This window comes from Thamnophis elegans, chromosome 12 (genome assembly GCF_009769535.1).
Source record: "Thamnophis elegans isolate rThaEle1 chromosome 12, rThaEle1.pri, whole genome shotgun sequence".
Lineage (NCBI taxonomy): Eukaryota > Metazoa > Chordata > Lepidosauria > Squamata > Colubridae > Thamnophis > Thamnophis elegans.
This window is the reverse complement of record NC_045552.1, coordinates 2,703,898-2,727,123: the sequence shown is the minus strand read 5'-3', so window position 1 is coordinate 2,727,123 and position 23,226 is coordinate 2,703,898. Positions and strand designations below refer to the sequence as shown.

The following is a 23,226-nucleotide window of genomic DNA, read 5'->3' as shown; positions in this document are numbered from 1 at the left end:
CTGTATGTTGAGGACTAACCTGTAAAGCTTGGGCGTGCTAGTAGGGCTGGTATAACCATGGTTTAGAGTCCCCCCCCCACCCTAGTGACTAACAACCAATGTCAATTGAGTCAGGGGCTGCAAAGCGGGGAGGGGAGACCCGGAGGTCTCCTGCTTGAGGGGTTGGACTAGATGACCTGCAAGGTCCCTTCCAACTCCGTTAATCGGTTAATAAACGAAGGAGGACGGGAGAGCCGACAGGTGGGTTGATTAGTAGCTCCGATGCACCTGCTCCCAGCAGCAGCCACAGCCACAGCCACAGCCACAGCCACAGCCACAGCCACACACACACACACACACACACACACACACACACACACACCCACGGGCCGGCTTTGCTTGCCGAGCCCCGATAGACTGCTCCTGCCTCGGGAGGCTCCGCTGGGCGGCGGAGAGCCGGCGGCTTTTCCCCCCTCCTTATAGGGGCGGGCCGGGGGGCGGGGACGGCTCGCCGGCTGGGGCTGCTGCTGGAGCCGGGACGGCCGGCTAGTGTCTCCGCAGGAGCTCCCGGCTGCTGCCTCCACAACACCCGGCCGGCTCCCGCCGCCGCCGCCGCCGCCCAGCAGCCCAGGGCCGCCGATCCCGCCACCCAGCCCAGCCATGGCCGAAGGAGGCGGCGAGGGGGAGGACGATGTGCAGTTTCTGAGGACGGTGAGCTGGGCTGGGGGACACCGAGGAGGAGGAGGAGGAGGAGGAAGGGGTCGGCTGGAAGAATTGGGGGGAGTGGGCTGGAGTGGGTTGGGGGGCATCGAGGAGGATGAGAAGGAGGAGGAAGGGGTCAGCTGGAAGGTGCTCCCAGGAATTGGGGGGGTGTTGGGTTGGGGGGCATCGAGGGGGAAGACTGGTGGAAGGAGACGGGGGACGACTTGAAGGAGTGTCCAGGAATTGTGGGGAGTGGGCTGAGGGGGGGACCAAGGAGGAGGAGGAGGAAGGCTGGTGGGAGGAGGAAGGGGTCGGCTGGAAGGGGCTCCCAGAAATTGGGGAGAGCTGGGCTGGGGGCCACCAAAGCGGAGGAGGGGGTTGACTTGAAGGAGTGTCCAGGAATTGTGGGGAGTGGGCTGGGGGGGGACGAAGGAGGAGGAGGAGGAAGAGGAGGAGGAAGGCTAGTGGGAGGAGGAAGGGGTCGGCTGGAAGGGGCTCCCAGAAATTGGGGCGAGTGGGCTGGGGGCCACCAAAGCGGAGGAGGGGGTCGACTTGAAGGAGTGTCCAGGAATTGTGGGGAGTGGGCTGGGGGGGACGGAGGAGGAAGAGGAGGAGGAAGGCTGGTGGGAGGACGAAGGGGTTGGCTGGAAGGGGCTCCCAGAAATTGGGGAGAGCTGGGCTGGGGGCCACCAAGGTGAAGGAGGGGGTCGACTTGAAGTGGTATCCAAGAATTGGGGGAGCGCAATGGGTGGGGGGGAGCCAAGCCAAGGGCAATGCCAGCTCGCCCTGTCCAGAGTGCCCCCCCCTCACCCAACCTGCCTCACCAGGTGAAAATCCCCCCTCTGGGCTGTGCCAAGGTGAAAAAAACGGTCGCTTAGTGCCAGACCCCCCCCCGTGGAGGATCAGAGGAAAGTGGGGTGTGGGAGGAGGAAGGGAGAGAGGAAGGGAGGGAGGGAGGGCAGGCGGACTTCAAGAAGGTCGGATGAAAGTTGGGAGTAAGAATTACCCCAAGGCGAACGTGTGAACCCGGGACAGAGACATACAGGGTCCTAGGACGGTCTGGGGAATTGGCTCGTTTGAGCCCCTTTGACTGAACGAGCACTTTGGTTTCCCTGCTGGGGGGGGGGGAGAGATGGATTTGGGTTGGGGGCTTTTAATTGGAGTGATCTCACCCCCATTCCATCTTCTCCAGGGGGGCTGGAATTAGCCTCCTGGGCCCAAAATTTGGGCAGCCAGGGTGGGAGGGGGTCACCCAGCCCCCTTGATATCTGGGGTGGGCCTGCCTAATTGGGTTGTTGATGGCCAGGCAAAGTGTGGGGGGAAAAACTCTCCCTCATTTATCCCCCCTGCCCGCATTCACACAACCTTGTGGCGTCCTCTTTCTCTCCTTCGCCTTTCAATGCCCGCAGCCCAACAAGGAAGGCAACTTCGCGGCTTGTTTATTTGCAAAGAAGCTTTCTCGCCAAGCGCCATCCCGTTAATTCCACTTTTGCGGGAATCAGCTGGGTGGGTTTGGGATGGGTGGGCCGATGACCCAGAATTCCCGTTATCCGGAACAGCCATGGCTAGGAAAAGTCTACCTTTTTCCTTCCCTTGGCTCTGCCGTTGAAGTTTTGGCCTCTTTTTCTTCCCCCGCTGGGACACTAAAATTAGAGTCCGTTCCTGTTCCAAGTGGATGGATCGCGGCCGACCAGGCTGGCTGAGAACAGGTGGCGTCTCGGGATTTAGTAGAGGGTGCTGGGTTCGACTCGGCTTCCTCCTCTTCCTCCTCCTCCTCCTCCCCTCTGCTCCCTCCCCTGAGACGGGCGAATCTTGCTGGACCTTGGATGGCAAAGCAGGAGCCTGAAGCCCGTCGCACCCATCCCTGCCTCTATCCAAACTTGCTTTCTCCCCATTAATGTGGGCAGCTGTTTGCTCCCCCCTCTTCCTCTGGGGTGCAAGCCATGGGAAGCCTTTTCCATGGGGCAAGGACATTGTACGGGTCACTTGTGAGGGGAACGGCCCATGCGAATGGGTACCAGCAGGAAACGTGTTTGGTCCTGGCCTAGATGCCGTGGTAAAGCTGATGTTTTTTCCAAATCTGGCCTCAGCAGGCGGTATCAAGCTGACGTGGCTACCACGTCGCAAGGTTTTCTCCCCAGGAATTCAGGTTTCCCAGCGTTGCAGCCGTGGCTCCCGTCATCTCTGGAGATGCTCAAATCATCCAGGACCTGGTTTTGTAAAAGGCCACTGGATTTCCTTGGAGGTTTTGTTTTTCCCCCTTGAAAATGTTTCGCTTCTCATTGAAAAACCTTCCCCAGAACTGAAGAAGCTTCTTGGATGGGAAGTGAAATGTTTTCAAGGAAAAAAAACAAAAAGAAAGTCCAGTTGCCTTTTGGAAAAGCAGCTTTGGGTCAGTGCTGTTATTAAGTCATCCCATCTTGCTGTGGTCATCTTCCTTCTCCTTTTTTTCCTCCCCCTTCCTTCCTTCTCTCCCTCTGTCTCCTCCCTTCCCTTTCCCTTCCTCCCGCCCTCCCTTCCATCTTCCTTCCTTCCTTCTCTCCCTTTCTCTCCTCCCTTTCCCTTCCCTTTCTCTTCCTTCCTCCCTCCCATCTTCCTTCCTTCTCTTCCTCTCTCTCCTCCCTTCCCTTTCCCTCCCTCCCTCCCATCTTCCTTCCTTCTCTCCCTCTCTCTCCTCCCTTTCCCTTTCCCTCCCTCCCTCCCTCCCTCCCATCTTCCTTCCTTCCTCTCTCTCCTCCCTTTCCCTCCCTCCCTCCCATCTTCCTTCTCTCCTTCCTTCCTTCCTTCTCTCCTCCCTTTCCTTTCCCTTTCTCTTCTTTCCTTCCTCCCTCCCTCCCATCTTCCTTCCTTCTCTTCCTCTCTCTCCTCCCTTTCCCTTTCCCTCCCTCCCATCTTTCTTCTCTTCCTCTCTCTCCTCCCTTCCCTTTCCCTCCCTCCCTCCCATCTTCCTTCCTTCCTTCCTCCCTTTCCCTTCCCTTTCTCTTCCTCCCTCCCTCCCATCTTCCTTCCTTCCTCTCTCTCCTCCCTTCCCTTTCCCTCCCTCCCTCCCATCTTCCTTCTCTCCTTCCTTCTCTCCCTCTCTCTCCTCCCTTTCCCTTCCCTTTCTCTTCCTTCCTTCCTCCCTCCCTCCCATCTTCCTTCTCTCCCTCTCTCTCTCCTCCGTTTCCTTTTCCCTTCCCTTTCTCTTCCTTCTCCCTCCCTCCTTCCCATCTTCCTTCCTCCCTTCCTTTCCCCCCTTCTCCTTCCTTTCCCTTCCCTTTCCCTTCTTCCCTCCCTCCCTCCCTCCCTCAGCATTAAGCCCTTCCCCAGAGAGTTGGCTCTTTGCACATTGCATCCGAAGTATAATTTCAGCTTTGCACAATTTCTCCCTCGGGTAAGAATTCTTGGTTGTGGGATCCGCCGGCTTCGTTTCTTGGCTGCCCACCGAATCCTCAGGAATCCCTTCCAACACCCACGTCCGAAACCCCTCCGGGCTATTCAAGTTTTCCCTCTTGCTGCTTCGAAATCTCCCCTCCGCTTCCATAGAGAGTCAGAGGGAAACATGGATGGCCTGGTGGGCAGCTTCTCCGGTTACGGACCTTTATTTATCTCGGCCGGCCGAGGGCTGCTCTCCCTCCTTCTCAGGTTTAGGCCCCCAGTTGCTGTTCTGCAATCCAAGTCAGTCTTAACGGCTGGAATCCGCCTGCGGTTTTCTTAGCAGCCTTTTTCAAGAACGGTTAGCCCAGTCTTTCTCAACCTTGGCCACTTGAAGATGTCCGGACTTCAACTCCCAGAATTCCCCAGCCAGCATTTGCTGGCTAGGGAATTCTGGGAGTTGAAGTCCGGACATCTTCAAGTGGCCAAGGTTGAGAAACACTGTTCTAACCACTTTGCCACAACAGCCTGGATTGTAAACTCCCGTGTTTCCCCCAAAATAAGACAAGGCAGGGTCTTATTTTCATTTGACCCCTGAAATAAGCGCTTGGCGAATGCTGGCTGGGGAATTCTGGGAGTTGAAGTCCAGACATCTTCAAGTGGCCAAGGTTGAGAAACACTGGCCATTGCTGGCTTCTTAGGGCTGAGAGGAAGTGCCTGGCTCGAAGACGCCCAGCTGGCTTTTATCCCGAAGGGAAGATGTCCCTCCATTCCATTGCTTTAACCACCACACCACGCTGCCTCTCTCTCTAGGGCTGAGCCTATGAAGCCATATCTGACGCATGGCCCTTTGTGCATGAAGGCCAGCTGATTTTTGGCCTTCCAGAAAGTGGCGGGAGGCCATTTTTCGCCCTCCCCAGGCTTCAGGAAAGCTGTGGATGGAGAACAACAGGCCCAACAGGCCTACCGGGAGTTTGGAAACGAATTTCCGGTTGGTCCGCTGGGCCTGTTTTTCGCCTCCACAGGCTCCGGAGTCTTTCCTGAAGCCTGGGGAGGGCGAAAAACTCCCCAACGGGCCTACCAGAGATCCAGAGGCTTCAGTGAGGCCTGCACACATGCGCGAGGGGTGTGTGTTGTGCATGCATGGGTGTGGGCACGCACACATGTGGTATTGCACGCACGCCCTTTTGGCACCTGAGCAGAAGAAAAAAACGTTTGCCGTCCCTCTTCCAGGGCAATCGTTCTTAACTCTTGACAACTTTAGGTTTGTGGACTTCAAGTCCCAGAATTCCCTAGGCGACATGCTGGCTAAAGAATTCTGGGAGTTGAAGTCCACGCATGCTGGCTTGGGGAAATGGGAGTTGAACTCCACCTTGTGCTGACTGGGGAATTCTGGGAGTCGAAGTCTAAAGCAAGCTGACTTGGGGAATTCTGGGAATTGGAGTCACACATGCTGACTTGGGGAAACTGGGAGTTGAAGTCCACATGTGCTGAGGGGGGAATTCTGGGAATTGAAGTCGAAGCAACCTGGCTTGGAGAATTCTGGGAGTTGAAGTCTAAAGCAAGCTGAATTGGGGAATTCTGGGAATTGGAGTCACACATGCTGACTTGGGGAAACTGGGAGTTGAAGTCCACATATGCTGAGGGGGGAATTCTAGGAATTGAAGTTGAAGCAACCTGGCTTGGAGAATTCTGGGAGTTGAAGTCAAAGCTAGCTGACAAGGGAATTCTGGGAGTTTCTCTGAGAAGATTTTGCTGAGGGCTTTGGATGGGTAATAAAAGATGGCATTTGATTGGCTTCACACAATGCACTGAATCCTCAGCTTAGGATGAGGAGACGCCGTTGCTGCATTCACAAAGCGTCCTGAGCCTAAGCAAGCATGGCATGGTTTGCTTTCTATCACCTGCTTCTAACCCAGTGTTTCTCAACCTTGGCAACTTGAAGATGTCCGGACTTCAACTCCCAGAATTCCCCAGCCAGCGAATTTCTATAGGTGTGAGAGAGAGGGAGGGGGGAGGGAAAAAAGGAAGGAAGAAGGAAGGGAGGAATGAAGGAGGGAGGGAGGAAGGAAGGAGGATGAGGCAGAGAGTGATAGAGGAAAGAAGGGAGGGAAAGAAGGAAGGGAGGAAGGAGGGAAGGAGGAAAGAAGGTGGGAGGGAGGAAGGAGGGAGGAAGGAAGGAGGGAAAGAAGGGAGGGAGGGAAGGAGGGAGGGAAGGAAGAAGGGGGGGAGGAAGGAAGGAGGATGGGGCAGGGAGGGAGGGAGGAAAGAAGAAGGGAGAGAAAGAAGGAAGGGAGGAAGGAGGGAGGGAAGGAGGAAGGAAGGAAGAAAGGAAGGAGGGAGGGAGGGAGGATGGAGGGTGGCTGGGGAATTCTGGGAGTTGAAGTCCGCCAGGCTTAAAGTTGCCAAGGTTGGAGACCCCTGGTATCTGCTACCGAGGCCTGTAAACCATCATCCGTGGTTTACATTATATCTTTTGCACAGCTGTTTTTTTACATTCCATGCTTATTTGGGGGGGGGGACACACAGGTCTCCCCTGTTCACCTTGGGTGCGAGTGCGCCCTCGGCTCTGTTTTGCCCCAAAGTCACTCTTGAGCGGTCTGGGGAGGTATGTGCGTGTGTGTGAGTGTGTTAGTATGTCAGCAAGTTCCCCGGGCTCTGAGCTATGTGCTTACCCAGAGTTGCAGCAATGCCTCGGAACAGGTGCAGAGTCCCAAAATACCCATTTCCCCACCCCAGGCCCATGGGAACGGGGAGCGAAGGCGGGCGAAACATGGGGGCTGGGAAGAGGGGCTTCAAACAGAAGAAAATTGGATCTTTCTGTTCCGCAAATTTTTTTCTCCATCTTTTTTTTTTTCCTGGCTGAAAAAAAAAATCCTAGCCATCCTCAAAACAGCCTTTTTCTCCTCCAAAGGACTCAATTTTTAAATTTTGTCTTTCGTGAGTTGCTTTGAAGTTAAGATTTGGGGAGTTTGAAGGGTGTCCAGAATGGGTGAGTTGGGTGGAGAGCCATTCTCCCAACTTCAATTTCCAGAATTCCCCAGCCTGGCTGAGTTTGGCTGAGCCCCTTGGAGCCCCTTCCCCATCTCTGCAGGAGGGGGGGGGCGTTAACAGACCCTAAACTCAGCCGTCCGTCTTTCTGCAGAAGCCGCAGCTGATGGGACACATTCCTAGGGCCAAAATAGTCTGCCAAGGAACCTGATCTCCAGGGGCTGAAGCCAGGGTGGGCGACGAGCCGGCTGGGTTGAAGATCAGCCAGATGGAATAAGAGGGGCGGAGGGGTGGGGGAGCCTGGGGGACAGATGGTTTATCAGGGCGTTTTTTTAAAAAATATACTTTTTTAAAAGAATGATAGGTACAGTATAGGTGGTACCTTGCTCACTTGTAGTAACCGTGAGAGAGATCTTGGAGTCCTAGTGGAGAACCATTGAAATAGGAGCCAGCCGTGGGGAGCAGCTGCCAAAAAAGCCAACACAGTTCTAGGCTGCATCAACAGAGGGATGGAATCAAGATCACGTGAAGAGTTAATGCCACTTTATAAGGCCTTGGGAAGGCCACACTTGGAATCCTGCGTTCAGTTTTGGTCACCACGATGTAGAAAAGATGCGGAGACTCTGGAAAGAGTGCAGAGAAGAGCAACAAAGATGATTAGGGGACTGGAGACTAAAACATATGAGGAACGGTTGCAGGAACTGGGAATGTCTAGTTTGATGAGAAGTAGGACTAGGGGAGACAGGATAGCAGTCTTCCGATATCTCAGGGGTTGCCACAAAGAAGAGGGAGTCAAGCTATTCTCCAAGGCACCTGAGGGCAGAACAAGAAGCAATGGGTGGAAACTAATCAAGGAGAGAAGCAACTTAGAACTGAGGAGGAATTTCCTGACAGTGAGAACAATTAACCAGTGGAACAGAAGTTGCCTCCAGAAGTTGTGAATGCCCCAACACTGGAAGTCTTTAAGAAGATGTTGGATAGCCATTGGTCTGAAACGGTATAAGGTTTCCTGCCTAGGCAGGGGGTTGGACTAGAAGACCTCCAAGGTCCCTTCCAACTCTGCTATTGTATTTGTATTTCCAAAAGTGAAAAGGTGGCAGTGACAAAAGGACAGGAAGTCCTTCGCTTACGACCGCAATGTTTGTTCTTAAGCGAGACAGTTCGTGCCGTGGCGGTTTGAGTGAATCTCTGCCATTGTTATGTTGGTCCCCGGGTTGTAAAATGAAGCTGGCTTCCCCAGTTCTGACTTTGCCTGTCAGAAGTTCCCAAAAGGGACATTGCGACCGTCATAAATACGAGCCCGTGGCCAGCTTTCAAATTTTGACTGCGGGGAGGCCGCAACAGTCCTAAGTATGAAAAACGGTTGGTGGTCACTTTTTTTCCCAGTGCTGTCGTAACTTTGAACGGTCAGTGAATGAATGGTTGCAAGCCGAGGACTATCCTGATTTCCCATCCTTGTTCTCGGCCCGCGTCGAGAGTGGTGCAGTGGCCTAGAGGTGGAGCTCCCGCCTCACAATCGGGAGGCTGTGAGTTCGTTTCTAGGTACAGATATTTCTCTCTCTGAGTTCTCACAGTGAGAATATATCTGCCGAACAAAACTCCAGGCTGGTGACAGGAAAGGCATCTGGCCATTAAATCACTCTGCTAGTTCTTATCAGTCTACATTCCACCTCGCAAGGCATTATGGGATCATTCAAAGATGATGGTGGTGATTCTCAGCCTGCGTCGCCTACACCAGCGGGGTGGAGGAGCATCTGTCAGCGGGACGCTGATGTTGTCGTCCTGGCTCCTTCCTGAGTCACCTTCCCCATCGTGGCTGTGTTCCAAGGTCTCCATCCTTGGTTGCGCATCTCAGCTCTTTGGCTGGTGCGCATGGTGCGCATGTGTCCCCCCTCTGCCTTTAATTCCCTGCACTGTTGCTGCAGATTTTCTTCACGGTGCCCTTGATGGATGAAGGATGCCAGATCTGGCAGCTGGGATGATAGGAAGTTGTTCTGCCTGTGAAAGTCCAGTTGTACAGCAGCAAAAAAAAAATATTGGATAAGTATAAAAAACTGCCTGGGAGAGATAACCACACAATCAATAGAACTAAAACCGGAACTATTTCCATTAGGGATAATGACAGGGAATTATGAGGGGGGGAATATTCAATACTTAATACTACACGTAATAACTGCAGCAGGAATCATATACTCACCAAATTGGAAAAGCAAAAATATACCAACCGAAGAAAATGTGATATAAAAAATTTAGAAAGTGCTGAAGTGGACAGACTTACAAAAGAAATAAAAGACAAAGGAGAATCTGAGTATTACTTAGTACGGCATTTATGGCAGGAATGGCTAGAGGAAAGAGGCAAGGAATAAGAAAGCATTAAAGGGAAAACGATTAAGAAAGTAGAAAACAATCAAAAAAACTGCACAACTAATAAGAGGGAGGGGGAAATGTAAGATATATTGGATATGAAATAGTACAGAATAATAGTTATGAGGAATATATGTACGTAGATATAAGGTGTATAGAAATAAGTACATTGATAGAGTAATATGCATAGAAGAAATGTAAGTATAAATTATCATATTAGTAGATGAAAAATGTGTAAGATAGATAGATAGATAAGATGATAGATAGATAGAAAAAAGAAAGAAAGATAGATGATAGATAGATAGATAGATAGATAGATAGATGATAGATAGATAGATAGATAGATAGATAGAAAAAAAGAAAGATAGATAGATAGATGATAGATAGATAGATAGATGATAGATAGATAGATAGATAGATAGATAGAAAAAAGAAAGAAGAAAGAAAGAACGAGATAGATGATAGATAAATATATAGATAGATAAATAGATAGATATAGATAGATAGATAGATAGATAGATGATAGATAGATAGATAGATGATAGATAGATAGAAAAAAGAAAGAAAGAACGAGATAGATGATAGATAGATAAATATATAGATAGATAAATAGATAGATAGATAGATAGATAGATAGATATAGATAGATAGATAGATAGATAGATAGATAGATAGATGATAGATAGATAGATAGATAGATAGATAGATAGATAGATAGATGATGATAGATAGATAGATAGATAGAAAAAAGAAAGAAAGATAGATAGATGATAGATAGATAGATAAATATATAGATAGATAAATATATAGATAAATAGATAGATAGATAGATAGATAGATAGATAGATAGATAGATAGATAGATAGATAGATAGATGTATACATGTACGGATAAAAAGAGTATAATGGGGGCTTACCGATGTGGAAATGTTGCAAAGATGATATCAAAATTAGTTGCAGTACTCCTGGTGTGGTCTTACTAGGGTTTTAAGTTGACCACATGCAGGGGGTGGGGGAGGGAGGAGGGAGTGTTTCCTCAACCTTCGAAATTTAAGATGAGTGGACTGCAATTCCAAGGATTTCCCAGCCAGCATAATTGCCAAGTTTGAAAAAATATTTTGGAAGAGTAGCCGTTTCATATTCCTATTGGAATTCCAATAGGAAGGACCTCAAATATGTATAATTCTTTACAATTTTTTCCCCCTCCCTTAGGATGATGAAGTTGTCCTGCAGTGTTCAGCTGTAGTCTTCAACGAACAGCTGAAGTTATGCCTGGCTACCGAAGGCTTTGGAAACCGGCTCTGTTTTCTGGAACCTACCTCTAATGCTCAGGTGCGTACCGAGGGAAGGTGATACAGGTGCCAGGCTGGAAAGGTGCATGAACAACAGCTTAGCCGGCTCTCCCTGCTTTCATACTGGGAATTAGGGAGCGACGTCTATTGGTCTGGAGAAGTCGTCTTTCCTTTGAGTTTGTCGATCAGGATGGTTCGGCAGTTCGGCGGTTCGAATCCCGAGCGCCGCGTGACGGAGCGAGCTCCCGTGACTTGTCCCAGCTTCTGCCAATCTAGCAGTTAGAAAGCATGTAAATAATGGAAGTAGAAAAAATAGGAACCACCTTTGGTGGGAAGGTAACAGCGTTCCGTGCGCCTTTGAGGGTTTAGTCATGCCGGCCACTTGACCACAGAGACGTCTTCGGACAGCGCTGGCTCTTCGGCTTTGAAACACGGAGATGAGCAGCGCCCCCTAGAGTCGGGAACGACTAGCACATAAGTGCGAGGGGAACCTTTACCTTTATATCATTTATTTCTTTATTAGATGTTTATCCTGCCTTTATGAATTATAAGTATGGTGAACCTATTCATCATACTCCTTCCTACTCCTGTTTCCCCCACAATAACCTTGGGAGATAGGCTGAAAAGGAGGGATCAGCTCAAAGACACTTTTATGCCTATGGCAGGACTAGAACTCACCGTCTCCCTGTGATTGGCCCAAAGTCACGTGACTAGCTTTCATTTCTAGGGCAGGGCTAGAACTCCCAGTCTCCCGGTGATTGGCCCATCGTCACCCAGCGAGCTTTCCATTCATAAGGCGGGACTAGAATTCACCATCTACTGCTGATTGGCCCAAAGTGACCCAGTTGGCTCTCCTGCCTAAGGCAAGACTAGAACTCGCCATCCCCTGGGGATTGGCCTACAGTCACCCAACTGCTTTCGTTGGCTACAATGGAACTAGAACCCACCATCTCCTGGTGATTGGCCTAAAGCAGTGTTTCCCAAACTTGGCAACTTGAAGATGTCCGGACTTCAACTCCCAGAATTCCCCAGCCAGCGAATTCTGGGAGTTGAAGTCCGAACATCTTCAAGTTGCCAAGGTTGAGAAACACTGTGTTAGAAGAAGGATTCGAACTCCGGGGTCTCTTGCTCTCTAACCTGGGACCTTGACCAAACTAGGCCGAACGGGAATCGTGCCTTGGACGTTTGATGAGCTTGCAAAAGTTTTATTGTATACTTTTTCGTCGCGACTCAGGTGGTTGTGGGGCCAAATGGGTTGTCAAACTCCAGTCAACAGAAACTTACATCTACTTTTCTCTCCCCACGTAGAAAGTCCCTCCGGATCTGGCAATATGTTGCTTCAGTCTGGAGCAATCCTTGTCCGTACGAGCCCTGCAGGAAATGCTGGCCAATACTGTGGAAGCCGGCGTCGAGGTAAGAAGGGGAAAACGTTTCCTTCCTTTGCGGGCAGTGAGTTAGAAAGGCAGCTCTTGGCGTGGCCTCCTTGAGTTAAGACAGGGATGAGAATGTGTCTGCGGGTGTGTGTGTGAGAGAGAGATAGCTACAAGAGAGATGTTGAGCCTCTCTTTCATGCGTCTGGCACTAAAGTTATTGTTCTGACTGAGGCTTCCCAAGAGCATGAAGCAAACTCCTGGTCCTGACAAAATTTTGATCATTCATATCCAGCAAAGTCTTTCGAGGGGGGATTTACAATCACAGACCTTATCTGTCTTGGGAGGATTTACAGTCACAGACCTTATCTGGCTTGGGAGGATTTACAGTCACAGACCTTATCTGTCTTGGGAGGATTTACAGTCACAGACCTTATCTGTCTTGGGAGGATTTACAGTCACGGACCTTATCTGGCTTGGGAGGATTTACAGTCACAGACCTTATCTGGCTTGGGAGGATTTACAATCACAGACCTTATCTGTCTTGGGAGGATTTACAGTCACAGACCTTATATGTCTTGGGAGGATTTACAGTCACAGACCTTATCTGGCTTGGGAGGATTTACAGTCACAGACCTTATCTGGCTTGGGAGGATTTACAGTCACAGACCTTATCTGGCTTGGAGAGCTGCCAGGCTGATATCTGCAAAAGTTGGCCAGGAGTCCCGAACCAATTAAGTGAACTAATAGGCTCCTGCAAACTCCACTCCTCTGTCGCTCCTCTTTTATTTCCTCTGGGAGGGGCCATTCATCGTCCACCTGTGGCCTTCCTCCCAAGTCGACCCCTGTTCTTTAGCTGCTCCCTTCTCCTGGCAGCTCCGTGCACATTCTCAAATTTAATTGCACCTAGCTACTTGTGGGAAACTAGCATTCACCTGAACGGCCGTAGTGGGGAAGCAACGTTACTAATTTCTTAACGGTGCTAAGCCATGGGAAGCTACCTGACCAGCAGCAATCCCACAGCTGTATTGAAAGAAGAGGCACCTCGCGGGTTTGATTTTTTTACTTCTCAAGCAGCTGGTGGAACGCAAAAACATTTCCCGTCTAAAACTCCCAATGGGTGAAAACCCAAGATATGATCGTGGATATCCCTTCCTGGTTTGATCCCATGGTCCTCACTGGAGGCGGAGCGTGTCCTGGGTATTTGAAGCGGATGGGTGTCTGGAATGGTGAATGAATGGAAGGTGTGTGGGTGTGTGTGGGGTCCTTTTAAGGGGTGAAGGGAGGCATCCAGCGAGCCTCAGGTACCCCGCGATGCCGTTGGTCTGAGTAATCATCAATGGTTCACCTTCTCTCCCTCTTCTTTTCTTTGGCTTCTCAAATCTGCCGACTGACCCTATAGGGTGTTGACTTGGACAAGTGGGTAGGTGCTATCTTCAGCCGCTGCCGTGATCCCTCCTCCTCCTCCTCCTCTTCATGCCCTTCCTTCTAAACCGTTTCCCCCTCTTCTCCCTGTCCCGTTTTTGGTGTGTGCCACCCAATTCCTGTTTTCCTTACTCCTCGGGGTTCCCACCTCCCCAGAAGCAACCCGTAATAGACAAGCGACAGATTTCAAGAAGACAGCGGATTTGCTGTAGGGTGGTGAGGACGTTAAAACTAGAACCGCGATGGCAAACCTGTGACGCGCGTGCCCAAAGCGTCACGTGAAGCCATGTCGCCCGGCACACGCGGCCTTGCCTGTTTGCCTTCTGGGTTTCTGGCATGCGTGTGCGTGCGGCGATCGGCCGTCCTTTGCACGCGTGCCAAAAAAAAGGACGTGCGCATGAGCACCAGCCAGCTAAGAGCCGAGGTGGCACAGTGGTTAGAGTGCAGTACTGCAACCACTTCAGCTGACTGCTATCTGCAGTTCGGCGGTTCAAATCTCACCGGCTCAAGGTTGACTCAGCCTTCCATCCTTCCGAGGTGGGTAAAATGAGGACCCAGACTGTGGGGGCGATATGCTGACTCTGTAAACTGCTTAGAGAGGGCTGAAAGCCCTATGAAGCGGTATATAAGTCTAACTGCTATTGCTATTGCTCATGTGTGCCAGAACCCAGAAGTTTGGCTTTTCCAGAGCGCGATCCCTTCGCACAGACAGCAGCATTCTGCCACAAAGAAGAGGGAGTCAAGCTATTCTCCAAGGCACCTGAAGGCAGAACAAGAAGCAATGGGTGGAAACTAATCAAGGAGAGAAGCAACTTAGAACTGAGGAGGAATTTCCTGACAGTTAGAACAATTAAGCAGTGGAACATTTTCCCTCCAAAAGTTGTGAATGCTCCAACACTGGAAGTCTTTAAGAAGATGTTGGATAGCCATTGGTCTGAAACGGTATAGGGTTTCCTACCTAGGCAGGGGGTTGGACTAGAAGACCTCCAAGGTCCCTTCCAACTCTGTTATTCTATTCTATTTTATTCTATGGAAGGAAGGGAGGAAGGAAGGAAGGAAGGAAGGAAGGAAGGAAGGAAGGAAGGAAGTAGCAAGGGAGGGAGGGATTCTCCAAAGCATCTGAGAGTAGAAGAAGAAGCAATGGGTGGAAACTAATCAAGGAGAGAAGCAACTTAGAACTGAGGAGGAATTTCCTGACAGTTAGAACAATTAACCAGTGGAACAGAAGTTGCCTCCAGAAGTTGTGAATGCCCCAACACTGGAAGTCTTTAAGAAGATGTTGGATAGCCATTTGTCTGAAGTGGTGTAGGGTTTCCTGCCTAGGCAGGGGGTTGGACTAGAAGACCTCCAAGGTCCCTTCCAAATCTGCTATTCTGTTCTATTCTACCTCCCAGAACTGAGTCAGCATTCTCACAAAGGGGGCGGGATGTGGAGCGGGCCTTGTTCTGTTTTGTGTTTTTATCATGTCCCCCCTTCCCACCAACGGTCCCATTTTGGCCACAGGCGGGTTCTCCATCATGAGCAAAAGCTTAGGAGCAGCTGAGGAATCTTATGGAAATGTAGAGCAGTAGGAACAGTTTTTGAAATTGACTTGCCCGCCCCACAGTTCTTCGCAGTGGGGTCTTCCTTGTTGAAAACCAGGTGGGATCCCCCTCGTCCCCTCCCTCCAATAATCTTTCTCTCCCTCTCTCGCACTTCTTCCTCCTTCCTTCCTTCCTTCCTTCCTTCCTTCCTTCCTTCCTTCCTTCCTTCCTTCCACGTTTTCAACCCATCTTCCTTCCGATTGATGGTTGTGGTTTCCCAGATTGGTCCCTGTGTCCCCGTCCCACTTCATTGCATGGTTCCCCTCAGTGAAGCCCACTTTCCTTCTGGAAACTCTTTCACAGGTTGAATGAAGCGTGACGAAAGAAACATGACGGTTTGCATGTGACAACACGGAGGGTTGGGAGGGAAAAATTCTCTATCCTGGGACGGAACGTGGTCTGCCACAACTTACCGTATTTTTTGGATCATAAGACGCACCAAGATTTTGAAGAGGCGACTTTAAAAAAAAAAGTTTTTGCACTCTGCAGATCTCCCCAAAACAGCCCGTTTTTTCGCGAAAACAGGCCCATTTTTATTTTTTAAAAAAGGGCATGATTAGCCTTTAGGAAGCTGGTAAAGTGCTCCTGGGGGCGGGAGGGGGGGGGGCAAATTGAGCAAAAAATTGACCATTTTTCACTCATTTCTGCCCTCCCCAGCCCCCAAGAGCACTCTGGAAGCCTCCTAAAGGCTCTGCATGGCCATTTTGATGAAAGGAGTGGGGTTTTGGGAGGCCAAAAATGCTGCATTCAGTGTATAAGACGCACCCAGATTTTCAGTCTCTTTTTTTGAGGGGAAAAACGTGCGTCTTATACTCCAAAAAAATACGCTACTCACCAAAATCATGAACCCAGAAGCAACGTGATGGGGTTCCAGAAAGGTTCGTCACAGCCTTTCTAAGGGGAATGATCTTGGCTCTCATCATGTCCCTCGACCCTCGTTTTAAGTTTTGGGGACGATCGTCCATGAAATCCCAGTTGACAAGCAACCCATGTTGAACCTGCCAAAGGGGAATGAATGTCTGTTTTCTTGCGGTTTTTATTGGGATAAAATGGGGGGGGGACACCCCAGAGGGAGCTGTTAGAACAGTGTTTCTCAACCTTGGCAACTTGAAGATGTCTGGACTTCAAGTCCCAGAATTCCCCAGCCAGCATTCGCTGGCTGAGGAATTCTGGGACTTGAAGTCCAGACATCTTCAAGTTGCCAAGGTTGAGAAACACTGTGTTAGAAGAAGGAGCAGTTGACAAGGTAGCTAAGCTAGGAGGTTATGGATCCTGCCCTATTCGGGATCATTTGAGAAGGTTACACAATTATCCGTGTCACACAATAATTTGAATTCTGCAGTAACAATGGTAGTCTTGGACCACAGCTGCTCTGGACTCAAAGCTCTTGGGGGTTGGCACCTCTATCCCAATAATCTGGACCTGGTGGCCTACTATGATGTCTGCATAGCAGTTGGGTCCATGCTCGTGTGATGTGAGTTTGATGGTTGCAAGGATACATGAAATAATTAGACCTTCCTGAGTGTGCTTTGGAGCTGCTGACTTTTTTTTGTGGTGGTGGTGGTGGGACACACATTTTCTGCCGTGAGTCTGTGATCTGGTCCCATTTGTGCAGACACGGCTCAGGCAGATCCGTCCTTTGAGGATGTCACTCCTTGTATGCCCCTCGAGCTATAAGATGCAGAAGTTGAATTCTTCCCAAGGTGGGTGAGGTCCACATTTTGAGAGGCACGTGGTAAAGGAGACGAGATTGAGACATCGTGGAAATCTCCCCGAGCAATAATCCCATAGTATTTTATTATGAACTAGTTGACAATGCAAACAATATTAGTCAAAATCATACCCGCCTATTACTGGAAAATAGTTAGGAAAAGGATGATGCTCTCAATTTGGAATCTTATTTACTACTAGTTGATAACCCAGCGTTGCCCGAGTATTTATTTATAGGGGGGAAATGTCCCGACCAAACGTAATTTCTAATGTTGGATTTTCCCCCCTTACCAGAGGGAGCCCCCTTGTGGAGTACTGTGAAGCCGTTACCATGGCGACTCCACTGCGCTGTACAGTAGAAGCCATTTTAGGGCAGTACAGTAGAAGCCATTTTACGGCAGTACAGTAGAAGCCATTTGAAGGCACAACAGGCTGTATCTTAACAGAACACACACCCTGAGGGGTGTTAGGAGTGTCTTATCCCCCACAATATTTGTTTCCAGAGAGTAAATCATCTGTGTACCAAGCTTGGTTCAAATTGCTTGAGGCGTTCCAGAGTTATGCTGGAACACACACACACACACACACACGGACGGACAGACGGATGGATGGACAGAGAGAGAGAGAGAGAGAGAGAGAGAGAGATAGATAGATAGACAGACAGACAGACAGACAGACAGAAAGATAGATAGATAGATAGATAGATAGATAGATAGATAGATAGATAGATAGATAGATAGATAGATAGATACCTTTATGTTGTTAAGGGAGCAATTTGGGACGCGAGTTTGCTCCACTTTACGACTTTTCTCCCCAGCGTTGTTAAGCGAATCCCCGCCGTTCTTAAATTAGTCACATGGTCACTAAGCCAATCTGGTTTCCCCATTGACATTGCTAGTCAGAAGGTCGCAAAAGGGGATCACCTGACATCCCCCCCCCGGGACACTGCAACGGTCATAAATGTGAGTCAGTGGTCAAGCATCTGAATGCAAGTCACGTGACCCTGGGGATGTTGCAACGGTCGTAAGTGTGAACAACGGTCATGAGTTCCCGTTTTTCCAGTGCCGTGGTCACTTAGAATGGTCACTAAGTAAGTCGAGGAGTCCCTGTATATTGTTCCTGATCCCTGCGAAATCAAGATCAAGGCAAGTCAGATTTTTGCCTTGGAACCGGATTGCAACTTCTGCATCGACATACGCAGGAGGACATACAAAGTCTTGGCTGAAATTTTAGCGGAGGGGAAGGATTTGCAACTGGCCTGGCCCAACGTAGCTACACAGTGGTGCAAAGATCCAAGTAATCTCTAGCCCTTCCCCCCCCCAACTAAGCATCTCTGCCCCCTTTGACTTGGGGCTTTTGGCTGTTGTGTTGGAGTTGCAACCCCCAAGTCCATCTGGCATCGAATGCTTAGTTGCTCCGGAGACTCTCTTCCAGGAGAGGGAAGACCCACGGCGTTATGTGGCGGGGTATCTCATGTGGAGATGAACACATAACTTCCCGGGCACAGTCTCTCATGGGAATGGTCAAATCCTCCGCTTCCATGCGTGCCACGCGGGAAGCCAACCGTTGGGTTGACTAGCTTGGATGGTGAGGAGAACGTGGCCATACACCATGGTGACCTTGAATGGTAGCGTGTCTGGTGAAAAGATGGCATGTGTGTGTGGGGTGTCTGTTGATTCTTGAAGTCATCCCACAATTTTAACGCCTGCTTTCCCGACTCCTGAGAAGTGTAGTAGGTTCTATCCGAGTCAAACATAAGTCATTGTGCTCTTTACTACACCGTAACAAAGCACTCTACGGCCCGCGGGCCACATCCGGACCTTCGGCTGGCCCTGTCCTGCCTATGGCAGTGGCGGCAACAGCAGGGACCCTATTGGTTCTGCCTTCCATAATGGTCCCAGGTGTCTCCTTGCGAAAATTAATTGCCCTCCCCTCCCCTAAGGGGTTGAGTTGAAGAAATGATACCGTCGGTTCGATCTTGGCTGATCTCAGAAAGCTAAGCAGGGGCAGATCTGGTGAGTCCCTGTGGATGGGAGATCAGCAAGATCTCAAAACCAACCACAACAATGGAAAAACCGTGTTGTGGCCAAGAGAACTGCACGGGCACCCATGAACTAACCAAAGGGTCAAGCTTGACTTAAGAGATGGTGGTCACCTGACCTTTTGGTTAGTAGGTTTTCCATCCTACCTCTGCACCGCCTTCAAGGCCTCCTTCTTGTTTGGTCAGCCGCGAGGTCTAGGATCTTGGCAGTCCCGTAGAAGCCGAAAGCTGGCGATAGTTGTCGTGGGGAACGGGTGCATGGGTTTGAGTGAGCTCCAGGTTGAACGTTCCACCAGGTGAGGCCGTCAAATGCCTTGTGTGATTTGGGTTTCTCTTTTGCCTTGACACTCCTCCAGTCCTCACAAGGAGGTGGACACCGGACTCTGCTGTATGGACACGCTATTCTTCTCCGGCATTCCCACAGCGGCATGGTAAGGGGGCAATGGCATTCAAAGAAGCTGTCACAGGAGACAGGGGAGGAGGCCTGGGGAGCCTTCAGCACTGCATCTACACAAGCCCAGCGGAGTGGGTCCTGTCACACAGTGAGACCCAAGGCCATTTTGGGTCAAAGCCAAGCAGGTTTATTTTCAAACTCTTGAGTCATCTGTTCTCTACCAAGGGGGAAGGGGTGTAAAAATTGCAAGGAATCTCCAAGGGAAGCTTTGAGGAGCTCGGGCATAGCTCTCCACCAAGCCAAGATTTGAAAAGGCTGGGAGAAGGTTCTGGAGGCCAAGTCAAAAGTTCTAAGTAAAGACACTGAGGTCATCTGAGGTGGTGGTGGTGGTGGGGAGATGCTGGCTGTTCCTTGCCTTCTGCGTCACCGTTCCTAGGAGAGTCGTAGCTATGGAGGTCCACCACCAGAAGAAGGCCTGAATTATTTTTTTTAAACAAAGATATGTTACGTATATTGAAATGGAAGTATAAATACCATCAACACAAAAGGGAGTTTGCTCAGAAGCTGAAATACACCAAGTGAATGAGAGGAAGCGTGGGAAGCAGAGGAGAGAAAGATAGGAAGAGAGAGATAGGAGAGAGGGTGAAGGGGGAAGATGAGGTGTATAAGGAGGAGTGGTAAGGGGAGAGAGAAGAAGGAGAAAGGAAGGGGAAGTAGAGTAGAAAATGATGGAGGGAAGACAGGATGTAGAAGAGTGGGAAGCAGAGGAGAGAAGAAAGAGAGGAAGAGAGGGATAGGAGAGAGGGCAAGGGGGGGAAGATTAGCAGAATAACGAGGAGTGGAAAGGGGAGAGAGGAGAAGGAGAAAGGAAGGGGAAGTAGAATAGGAAAGGATGATGGAGGGAAGAAAGGAGGTAGGGAGGGGGAGGAGAGAGGCAGAAGAAAGTGTTGGATAAGGCATAAATATGGTGTATGGAGAGCAGAAGAGCCAATAATTGGTTTTTCTTTTTATTTTATTTTTTTATTCTTTCCGGGAGTTGATGGCAAGATGAACTGATGTAATTATTAATTAACACGACATGATATTGGCTACGTAATAGTATACATGCGAGGTGGCGCAGTGGTTAAATGCAGCACTGCAGGCCACTTCAGCTGACTGCAGTTCTGCAGTTCGGCTGTTCAAATCTCACCGGCTCAAGGTTGACTCAGCCTTCCATCCTTCCGAGGTGGGTAAAATGAGGACCCGCTTTGTTGTTGGGGGCAATATGCTGACTCTGTAAACTGCTTAGAGAGGGCTGGAAGCCCTATGAAGCGGTATATAAGTCTCACTGCTATTGCTAAAATGGAAAATAAAAAGTTTAATGAGAAAAAAAAAGGAAGAAGGCCTGAATTGGTCACCTTTTCAGCCAAGCAGGTGTTGGCGTTTCTCTGGAACCACTTGATGATGTTGGCTGATGTCCCCTCGATACTTCTTAGATTTGATAGCTGAATTGATTGCAATCAATCAATCAATCGGGGCGGCCTGATGGGTTTTCTTGCAGGGTGCAGAGAGTTGGACTGGATTGACAGACTGAATTGACCACTGGCGAACGTTGCAATCCTCACCTTGGCATCAGCTCATCGGGTCGGCTCAAACCTGTCTTCTCAGACGCTTCTGCCTCCAACCTGTGGCTGGTCCTTGGTTGATTTAAAGGCCGTCTAAACTCCCTACTACATTACCAGAACAATCTCAATAATAGATTTCTTTTGTCTAAAAACATAAATGGCATCAACAAATGAAATGAAATGAAGTCCACCAGTCAGTAAGATTTGATACTCCTGGTCTAGGCTAGCTTTTTGTGTACTGATTTTTGTATTTGAGATAAGCCAGGAATCCTGGCTTATACGCAAGCCAGGAATCCTGGCTTATACACAAACCAGGGATCCTGGCTTATACGCAAGCCAGGGATCCTGGCTTATACGCAAGCCAGGAATCCTGGCTTATACGCAAGCCAGGAATCCTGGCTTATACGCAAGCCAGGGATCCTGGCTTATACGCAAGCCAGGAATCCTGGTTTATACCAGGAAAAGGGCGGCATATAAATCCCAATAAACTGAAACTGAAACTATACGCAAGCCAGGAATCCTGGCTTATACGCAAGCCAGGAATCCTGGCTTATTCAGAACCTTTCTCCTTCCCAACGTTTAGTATTTAAGCTGCTTGACCACCTCGCGCTCCTTGACGGATAAACTTGCCTTTGACGTGGGCCTTCAGGAAGATGCTTCAGGTAGGTGAGGTGGCCGAGCTCTCCAGGGAACAATCGGGGGGACGGGGGGCTGATGGGTTTTCTTGCAGGGTGCATAGGGTTGGACTGGATGACCTTTGAGGTCCCTTACAGCCCCCCACGGTTCTGGGATTGTACGGGATGGTTTGAAGGGACGGGGAGGAAGAATTCTACCTATCGGACTCTAGATGGGTCTGTTCCGATGTTTCTGGGTCCCCTCAAGAAAGGATTTTTAGCAGCTTAAAGGAAAAGAGCCGAGGTGGCGCAGTGGTTAGGGTGCAGTACTGCAGGCCACTTCAGCTGACTGCTATCTGCAGTTCGGCGGTTCAAATCTCACCAAGCTCAAGGTTGACTCAGCCTTCCCTCCTTCCGAGGTGGGTGAAATGAGGACCCAGACTGTGGGGGCGATAAGCTGACTCTGTAAACCGCTTAGAGAGTGCTGGAAGCCCTATGAAGCGGTATATAAGTCTAACTGCTATTGCTATTGCTAAATGCATTTGGGGTTAGGTTTTTATGTATTTCTTAATATTTATTTATACGTCTTATACTTTACTGATGCTCTGGGCAGTGTACAATTTATGCATTCTTGTTCTTGTTCTCGTTTTCTTATCGCCCTCATTAGCCACCTACCCAGGTATAAGCCTTGACGTGCAAGCATCCGTTTAGTGAATTGTTAAGGTTATGACCGCACTGGGAAACAGAGACTTACAGCCTGTCTTCACTCTTAACGGCCATTGCGGCATCGCCACGAGACCAAAATCCAGGCAGACGGCTACCGGCATGCACAGCCAGTCCTCGGCTTACAACAGTTCATTCAGTGGCCCTTTCAAAGTGGCAGCGGCACCGAAAAAAGTGACTTACGACCGTGTTTCACTCTTGTGACCGTTGCAGCACGCAATTTACCTTTGGATGCTTGACAACTGATTCATATTTATGACAGTTGCAGTGTCCTGGGGTCATGTGATCAATTCCACGACTTTCTGACCAGGAAAGTCAACGGGGGAAGCGAGATTCACTTAACGACCGGATGACTAATTTAACGACTGCAGCGATTCGCTTAACCAATGTGGCAAGAAAAGCGGTAAAATGGGACAAAAAAACTCCTCATTTAATATCTTTCTCGCATAGCCACATAAATTCTGGGCTCAACTGTGGTCGTAAGTCGAGGACTTGTCTGTACTTAATGACATTTGTAGCCTCCTGGGGCCTCTGCGGCCCTCGGTTTGGGACGGATATGCAGAGCTGGAGTCTCGTTAACGTCTCTGTGATTCACTCAAGTGCAATGATTCGCTTAAAACCCGTGGCAAAAACTGGGCATGGCTCACTTAGCGACCACCTTGCTTGGCGACGGAAATTCTGGTCTCTATTGCGGTCGTAAGATGAAGACAACCTGTAACTGAAACTGGGTGCTACGTAGAAGCGAAGTTTTGTGATCTGCATGAGTTCCCCAGCCGAGAGAGCTGGATGATAGAAATTTCATTCCATACCGAGGCCTCCCTCCATGCATAATTTGCATATTTTTGCATAATTTGCATGGTTTACTTTCCTTCTGCATTGCACAAGGAGTTGGCAGCTGCGTGGGATGCCAAAGCATGATGGAACTAACGAACAGACAGGGACCTCGTCGCCTTCCGAAACCGCCCACGGCATTGGCTGCCATCTTTCTCCTCTGAAAGACTGGCCAACAACGCCCATCATCCCCCGCCAGGTCGGCCCGGGGAAGGAATGCTGCATGGCTGTGCAGAAAACGTGCTTGGAT

At 49.7% G+C, this 23,226-nt stretch overlaps 1 protein-coding gene across 1 annotated transcript in view; it reads left to right on the top strand.

The window, feature by feature from the left end:
• Window positions 1–639: 639 nt before the first annotated feature.
• The window catches only part of RYR1 (ryanodine receptor 1), a 151,733-nt gene continuing 129,146 nt past the window's right edge, over window positions 640–23,226 (top strand). The window contains 5 exon segments of the mRNA XM_032227777.1: window positions 640–690; window positions 10,602–10,721; window positions 11,990–12,094; window positions 19,167–19,241; window positions 21,392–21,470. Of these exon segments, the coding sequence (XP_032083668.1) occupies window positions 640–690; window positions 10,602–10,721; window positions 11,990–12,094; window positions 19,167–19,241; window positions 21,392–21,470 (430 nt within the window).